The sequence below is a fragment of the Oryzias melastigma genome, linkage group LG19 (genome assembly GCF_002922805.2).
Source record: "Oryzias melastigma strain HK-1 linkage group LG19, ASM292280v2, whole genome shotgun sequence".
NCBI classification, from domain to species: Eukaryota; Metazoa; Chordata; class Actinopteri; order Beloniformes; family Adrianichthyidae; genus Oryzias; species Oryzias melastigma.
In genome coordinates this window covers 12594690-12603731 of record NC_050530.1, presented here as the reverse complement: position 1 = coordinate 12603731, position 9042 = coordinate 12594690, and the positions used below count along the sequence as shown (strand labels likewise).

Below are 9042 nucleotides of genomic sequence, written 5' to 3'. Positions count from 1 at the left end.
ATGAAAATGTGGATGCTTTATTTAAAAAAAAATACATTTAAATCAAATTTTTTTTGCAAAAATTGTCCAAACGAAATGCATTTTGGTCTAAATTTGCCATTATAGTGAGCATTTAATGAGCACTGGTTTTTTGCAGAGACTTCTGGGAAATCACTAGGGCACCTAATTTTAGAATTGTGGATTCAGACAGCACTACAAAATGGCAAACACACTATATAGTGCACTATGTAGTGAGTAGTTAAAAAATTCGGACATAGCCCCAACCTTGTTAGTAACACGACACCGCTACACGTTAGCCGTGTTAGCATGTTCACAATTACTTTGTTATCAACATGTAAAACCAGACTGACACAGCTAAAACACGTTACTATGACTATGTTAACTACCACCCTTGTTAGTAGCACGTTAAAAAAAACATAATCCAACAATGCTACACGTTAGCCACGTTAGCATAATTACAATAACACCCAACCTTGTTTGCAACTTGTACAAAAAAAAAGGATGACATTTTGACAGAATGCTGTGTACTTATTGGTAAACACACTTAGAAATAAACCAAATCTGGTGCTCCAGATTATAAGGTACTCCATCTTTAAAAAAAAATAAAATATAGTTTTTAGGTGCACCTTATAGTGCGGAAAACAATGTACTTTCAGTTTAGAGAACCAAGCAGGAATTCCGATGTGAATTATCTAAATGACAGTTCCTAACATTTGGCTACAGGTACATTTCTCACCGCTTGAAACAACTCAAGCTTCAGACGTTCTGCTGCACTAAAAGAAAACGGCGCATTGTATTGCCTAAATGAACCAATGCAACGACGGAGAATGGTTCTTTGTTGTCCTACCAGTGTTCACATTCATGCTTTTTACATGATAAGATGAAATTGCCATGATGGTGCTTCTCTGTAAAGCTCAGTCCCCTCTTCAGCTCTCTCTCATTCAACGTTATCTGCAATTTTGACAAAGAATTATTGGAACACGCTCATTTCACGCTAGCTTTCATCCTTACAAAGGAGAGGTTTTATTCCGCTCCTTCTGTTCGGTAAATGAGCGGCAAAAACTCTTTATTTTCACTTCAGGTATAGTTTCTAATTATTTTTTTTATAGAAAAGAAGCATTTCTCTGCATCTTCCATTCAAATCCTTAAGCTGATATTTTAATCGCACCCTGCTTTGAATTGGACGTAAAGACGGAAAATGATGTCTCAACTTGGCCAATTCCCTTCGGTAAAATTGTTGAATATACCACTAAATGTGGGGGGAAAAGAAGAAAACCCTTTTTTCCAAAGATTATAAAAGTAGATATAGGTAAGTGGTCAGCTATATACTTTAGAGGCTATTACTTGTTAAATATTCACTCCTTCCCTCCATTATATATGTCTCCATTAGCGCCCTGGAGTATATGAGTGTTGGTTGTTAACGCCTGAGGTAAGTATGTGAACGGCAGCTTTTGCTCCTGGAGTTACATCAGACTGAATAAATCCATCAGGCCTGGAGCAGAATCTGTCCATCCAGAATTAAACTGCTTTCTTGGAAGAAACCCATCGCACTCCCTTCCCTCGGCTCCTCCTGACCTTTCCGAGCTTGAGGATAAGCCACCTCGGCCATCGCCCCGGGGATGCTCCAGTCTCGGAGGCGACGGGGCTTTACGAGACAATGAGCACTCATAAAGTGGAGACCATAAACTCCAGTGATCCCTATCTTAGCTGTGATGATAGGCAGACGTAAGCAAAGATGAGGGGTTTTAGTGGTACAAACAGCAGCAGAGATTTTTTTGGTGTGAAAAAGAAGCTAACTGTGTGTTGTGATGACCATGAAGCTATATGATGAATTCTCTTTAAAACTATAACGGATTGTTACTTTTACTGATGTTACTTTGAGAAACATGCCTTTAGGAGTTACGTTATGTAGCTTCAAGTAGCTTTTCAAGCTATAAGTAGTAACCTGTGATGTTATTACTCCTCCACATAAATCATTAGGTTGTGTGGAAACATGCTGAGCAGAGGACGGATATTTTTATCAAGTCGTAAGAAGGTTCCAAAAATTAGAAAATAGCAACTAAGTCGTAACTCCCACAGAAACAATATGAATAAAAGAAAGTTCCTATGTTCTACTTGACATTACACAACTCACCACTGCATGTTATACTAGTGCCGTAAACGTTTTAGTGGACAATAAAGTTAAATAAAAATTGAGAGACTATCTAAAAATGTTAAAAAAAAAAAAAAAAATTAAGTCATAATTGTTGTACTTGACATCACACAGCTCACCTCAGCATGTTATACTTGTCCTGAAATTTTTAATGGACGATAAAGTTAAATAAAAATTGAGAACTTTCCTTAAAATGTAAAAAAGGCAAAAATTATTAAAAATAATAATAATAAAAATAAGGAAGGCAAACAAAAAATGTAACTCTAAACTCAGATTTGTTCTACTTGACATTACACAGCTCAGCGCAGCATGTTATATTTCTGCTGTAAGCTTTAAAGTGGACAATAAAGTTAAACAAAAATGGAAAAATTATCTCAAAATGTAAAAAAAGCAGGACATTTGGAAAATTGAGAGCAGGTAAACTAGAAATTTCACATTAAAAGCCACATCTGTTCTACGTGACATTACACAGCTCACCTTAGCATATTATTTAAGTCCTGTAAACTTTTTAGTGGACAATAAAGTTAATTTAAAATTCAGAAATTATCTAAAATGTGAATTAAAACAGGAAATTGAAGAAGAAGGACACGCTTAACAGTTAAATACCACAAAGTCCTTTACAAGGCATGATTAAAAGGTAATACACACTTTATAAAATAAAAAAATAAAAAAAAAAACGTTAAACATCATAAATAAAATAGAATAAAAGTTAAAACAAGTTAAAGGCACTTACAAGCAATAGTTAGCTAAAAACCTATCTGAATAATAATGTCTTAAGTTTTTTAATAGAATGAACAGATTCAGCCATACGGAGGGCATTCCAGGGCTATAGCTTCAAAGGACAGGTCTCCACGAGTCTTAAATTTGGTTCTCAGGACTTTTAGGATTTTTGATCCAAGGACCATAGAGATAGATTAGAGGAATAGAGTCAGCAGATCAGAATTATGATTGGAAGCTTGTCCTTTGAGGGCATTAAAACTAAGATTTTTAAAATCAATTCTACATTTGAGCCGTAGTCAGTGTGATGTCTGCCCTTTCATTGTTTCCTGGACAAGCTGGAGACTGGAGATTTGTTAAGGCAAATAAAAAGAGAGTTGATAGATGGAATGAAAAAATAAAGGAAGCAAACAAAAAAATTGACTTTTAAAGTCATAAATGTTCTAATTGAAGTTATATTTGTGTCGTGAACTTTTTTAGTGGACAATAAAGTTAATTTAAAAAATGAGAAATCATCATAAAATGCAAAAATAAAAAGGCAGGAAATTGGGAAAAAGAAAAAAGGCAAACTAGAAATGTGACTTTAAAGTCAGATTTGTTCTACTTGACATTACACAGCTCACCTCAGCATGTTACAGTGGGTGGCTTAGGTGTGTGCTGGCGTGTTGATAAGCTCGGCTGTGCCCTGCTTGAGGGTTTAAAGATAAAGGCGAGTGTTTGCAGACTGCTTTGATAGTGATAGTCAGATAAAGAAGAGTCGACTAGAAGAATGTAATGCTCTGCTGTCAGGAAACTAATTCAACACGACTTCATGTAGATTTTTTTTTTTTTTGTACATGAAAAATAGGGTGTGTCCAAGATGTGAGGACTTTATATAATTGATATTTAGGGAGATTTAGGGCCTCAGCAATAAAGTTTCTGTACTTTAATGACTTGGGAATCTATGTAAAGGACATCACGGGTTGCCAACATGATTTCTAAATTATTCATATTTCCAGCATGGTTGCATTTCTTTTTTATTATTAATTTATTTTACAATTTATGTCCTAGAAAACAGAAAGTAATACTTACCTGCTTGAAAAATGATTTTTTTTTCTTATTTTGACTTTTAAAGAAAATAATCTTCCTTTAAGTCTTAGAGAATTTTTATGCATAATTGGTTTTCCATGATTGACAAACTGCAACTTATATTAAAGAGCAGCACTGAATTAAAAATATACCGTACTATTGAATCTTTGTTTGCATGCCCTTATCGCTACGTCCCTCCATCCCCATTGCTCATCCTTTTAACTCCACTCCTCCTTTCTTTTTCTTTCCTTGAGTTTAATTTTCTGTGTGCCTCCCTCCTTACTGGCTTACTTCTACACTTGGTAATCACCATGGTCTGCATTTAGAGCAGGGCCGCCCATCATGGCTTATCTTTGAAGGTGACAGATAGAAGTAAAGAGCTGCCAGGGCAGCGAGGATGAAGAGGCTCAAAGAGTGTCATGGTGTGAAGATAGAGCCCTTAGCCAGCAGGATGGGGTTCAATCTGCAAGTCAGTATGATTGGGGTGGAGGGGGGGACAACTTTTGTGCTTTTTACAGGTAACGCAGTCTGTTGTAAAAGTAAGTTGCAGCCTAACTCAGCAAGGATGCATCTTAGATGTCCTGAAACGGTTTATCAATAACACTTTTAAAAGCTTACACTTTAGCTCATTTTTAAGTGTAATTTTTCGTTATGCATATCATTTATAATATTTTTAAGATTTAATGTTAATGAGCTATAGGTTGCATTGCATAAATAGATAAATATTCATAATATACGTCATTAAATTTGGGGAAATGTGAATAAACTGCTACAAAATGTCCAGAAAAATGTATTAAATTGAAGCTTTTTTAAATCAAATCTCTCATTTTCTTTCCCCATGTTTTGTATTTGTAAAATAAAAATGGTAAAAGTTTCTCAAAGGCTTTTATTTTGACAATTCCAGCAAAAATCTGTGTATTTTATTTTGACAAATCCTCCCTCTTTTGATTTTCAACTTTTTTTTTTCTTCTCATCTCTTACGTAACAGTTCAAACGGGACGTCCAGGCAACAACCAAGTATGTGGAGCTCATCATTGTGGCCGACAACAGAGAGGTGAGCAGGGGTCACGGGCGCTCAACCTTTCGGCTGGATCCCACAGGAAACAGCCTCTGAGGTTTTGTGGTAAATTGCCCTTTCCCCATGAGATGCAGATAAAGCGGCTCCACTCGTGTCACCTCAGATGTCTCCCTTCGTCTGCTCCCCCTCTCCAGCTTCATCTACATCCGTTTGCATATATGAGAGGACCAGTTGAGACCCAGTGTGTGCTCTGAATGATCTTCTTAGACTTTAGAACAGAGGATGGGTTAATATCTGATGGTTTTAGAAGTGTCACAAAGATGGTTTCTGATTAATTCCATGAGGATTACCAACATTTTATTGCATGAATCTCCTTTTTTTACTTCCTATTTCTTCTGTCTTCTTGTGTTCAGTTCCAGAAGCAAGGCAAAGACATGGAGAAGGTCAAGCAGCGACTGGCTGAGATTGCAAATTACGTAGACAAGGTAACCATTGAATGAGACAGACTAATGCGGGGTTGAAATGTGATTTATCAGAGGTCACATCAAGCCTAGTCAGAATTATCCAACCTGGGAGCAAAGGCTGATTGGATTATAAAAGGAGGATCAATTGCAGGACTCTGCTGAGACGTGTTGTGAAGAGGCCGGTTCAAAAGATCATGTGGGACAGTTTTGCATTCAGGGGCTTTACGTATCATTTTTTTAAGCTACAGTTTAATCGATTTAATTTTCAGCAGACGAAGAGGGTAAAGAAGTCACATGACGTTGTCCTGCCACCTCTTAGTTTTACAGAGCTTTGAACATTCGAGTGGCACTAGTGGGGCTGGAAGTGTGGAGCGACGTCGACAAATGTCCCATTACCCAAGACCCCTTCACCACCTTACACGAGTTTCTGGACTGGAGGAAAGTCAAGCTGCTGCCGCTGAAGCCACACGACAACGCCCAGCTGATTAGGTGGATGTAAAATATTGTAAAAACACATATTAAATATGTATTTTCTCCCAGAATGATCAATATTACACAATAAAAGTAGATGTGTTTTTTTCTGGAAGGTGACCTTTCTGAAGCTCCAGTTGATATATTTTTAGCAACTGCACCTTTTTTATATTTTATAGCAAAAATAGAAGAAAATTATGAAGCAAAAGAAGCGTCTTTTTAATATTAGCTATAATGAGCAATCAACGTGAAATTAAAATGTGGATTACGAAACTCAAGAATCAGTAAGAAAAAGCAGTTTGTAATTGTTTTTTGAATGATTGATATAAATAGCATCTAAATTATTAGTAAAATGTGACTGAAATTTAAAAAAAAAGTAAAATGATATAAGTATCTTTAAAGGGTAACCAAACAGGACAGTTGGAGGATGCCTATATTTTCAGGAATTAAACAACATTTTAATTTGTCAAAAATTTGGCATTAACCAACAAACAGCACTTTTAAAGCCCCAGAGGTCAACAGACAAAAGAAGTTGATTTAGGGTTTGGTTACCCTTTAAGGTTATTAATAGATATTTAATTTAGGTAATTTATGGAGTCAACTCAGGTCCCCTTTTTTTTTGTTTAAAACTATTTGTGAAATAATATTTTCCTTTTATTTTTTTAATGGCACTTTAGTGGTAAAACCAGGAATAATCTAACCATGTTTGTACTGGTAATCTATCATTTCCTTTCATGTCTGAAAATTCATTTTAATTGAATCTCTTCCAAGGACACTCCAGTTGTTCCATAGAGGAAGGATGTAACAAACCTCATTGATATTCCAGTCAAACCCCTAACTATAAACTTTACATGCATTTTTCTCTAAAAATATAAACTAATTTAATTCAAGAAAACAATTAAAGTCACAAAAATGTGTTTCCTGAGGTGATAAATGAAGTTTCCTTCCAGGGTGACCAAATTCCTTGAAGTTCACCGTCCTGAAAGAATTTGTGCTTTGAGAATTCACCTCTGACCTGTGAAGTTTTGTTTTCTCCCTAAATCATAGCACTTCCTGTTGTGACTCCATGTAAAGAAAAAAAATGGCAGATGTTGCTTCATTGCAGTTTTTGAAGAATTTTATTAGTATTTGAATTTTTAAATGGAAGTTTTCTGTACTTGGATGATGTAGTAACTGCTGTGTTCTCTGTTGTAGTGGGGTGTATTTTCAGGGCACTACCATTGGAATGGCACCCATCATGAGCATGTGCACAGCAGAGCAGTCGGGAGGAATCGTCATGGTATGTTGAAATAAAATCAAATATCAGTGTTTAGAGTTCATCCTGAAGAAAAGGTGCTTTTCTCTCTATTGACTTTTGGTTTGTCCTGTCCTTTTTTTGTGTTTTCTTTCCAAATCAGATCGTTTTCCCAACTAACGCGATCAATTGTGGACCTCACACTAAGCTGTATTGACAGACAAACACACAGAAATTTTGGGGGTTTGTTTTCTACAATTGCAAAGCGTAGGGGATCTTTAGCTCCCTTCAGTTGGTTCGGATAAATCACTTTGACAGCTTGCATGTCGGTGCTTGACTTTGTTTAGTCTGGTGCAGAATTGCTCAAATTCACCAACTCAAGGTGCCAGACTGAAAACACAGGATTTACACCCCAATTTAATCCTAAATCAAGTCGGATTAGCATAAATCGTTTTATCACTCAGACATGCAGTCTTTCTGACTGCTCCCCAGCCTGTCTTAATTAAAGTAGATCTATCAACTTTTGATCTGCGCTCAAAGTGGTCTTTTAATTATAATTTTGCTGTTTTTAGCCCAAACCAAAATAATCTCTGTTAGTTTCTGCAGAGTAGCTCATTAGAAATTTGCCTCTGAGTTGTGAACAGGACTGCTCCTACGGAGTAAGTCCACCCCTGCTTCCCGACATCCATCTGTTTACACTCTCTCCTGCTAGCTTACCCCATGCTAACATTAGCGGTGGAACTAAAATACTGGAGCAGTTTTGAGCCAGATCCAGCTCTTATGAGGAAAACACAAGCATACATGGATCTATTTGTCTGCAAGTGGATGTATCAGAATGGAGCGGAGCAGGGAGCTTGTGGCTTGCCGTAGTTTCTACATCACACCTTCAAGCATTTTTTTGTGATTCACAACAATTACTCAATACAAATACTCGATAATGTAACTTAAATCTTTTTTTTTTCCTCCATCATCAGAATAATGCCACAAGAACATGTTAAAAACACCATTTCCATTTGAGTCGGTGTTTAATAGCTGATAAATCGTACATGTTTCTAGACTTCTGATTTTGAACAAAAGCATTATTGTGGAGGATTTGTGTTATTTTTGGAAGAAAAGAAAAAAAATACTGTCAGAGTTGGACTTAGTGGGGTTGCTGAACTGACAGCTGATTATTGCTGAACCCCCAGCAGAGCAGTTGGTTACTCTGAGCTTGCAGTGCTCCTGAATAATGGACCATGTCGGAAGATTCCAGAGTCAAGGTGCTCTAACACGCACCTCTGCATCCATGAAGAGCTGATAGGTCCTTGGCCTACATTATTTATCCAGCCTCTTCAAGTGCTCGTGTTTTACACACCTTGCAGGAAATCCTCAGCCTGCAGCAGCTCTCACTTAGCATGTCACTCCAACTTTACAGTGTTTTCCTTAATCCTGTCTATCTCTGATTTCTCTCAGTTATCCTCAGTTAGAGCTTTTCTTTGATTTTTTTTTGGAGGCTGGAACCTCCTTTCTTTAAGGATTGTGCAGAACATCTGGTTCTATCAAAGTTTACAGAGCAAACTGAAAGTGACAGCTCGCGTTTTGATTATGTTTCAAAGCAAAAATGCAGAGCAGAGAAGACGCTCTACGAGCTCAGATCAAATTGTTTTGTGGAGATAATATACATCTTGTTATAAATCATACTTATCTGGTAAGTGCTGTAAATAGCTACAATTTAGCTCCACTAACTTTCATTATTTTCCATCTTTAAAGTGTTATTATCTTCATTTGTTGAAATTGTTTCTGCAACAAAACAAACTTCAACATCAATATCTATAGCCTTGGATCATGTTGTTTTGGCTCATTTGATCACAAATGAGCGGTGTCTTTTATGCTAAAAAATGTTTTTTAGAAATATAAGTAATTTAACTCGCTCACTGCT

General features: G+C 36.5%; 1 protein-coding gene across 1 annotated transcript in view; it reads left to right on the top strand.

Moving 5' to 3' along the window:
• Positions 1-9042, top strand: part of LOC112154517 (disintegrin and metalloproteinase domain-containing protein 12) — a 106732-nt gene that overhangs the window by 69532 nt on the left and 28158 nt on the right. The window contains exons 7-11 of the mRNA XM_024285519.2: positions 4926-4991; positions 5369-5440; positions 5739-5908; positions 7085-7170; positions 8127-8131. Of these exons, the coding sequence (XP_024141287.1) occupies positions 4926-4991; positions 5369-5440; positions 5739-5908; positions 7085-7170; positions 8127-8131 (399 nt within the window). The remainder of the gene's footprint in view (positions 1-4925; positions 4992-5368; positions 5441-5738; positions 5909-7084; positions 7171-8126; positions 8132-9042) is intronic.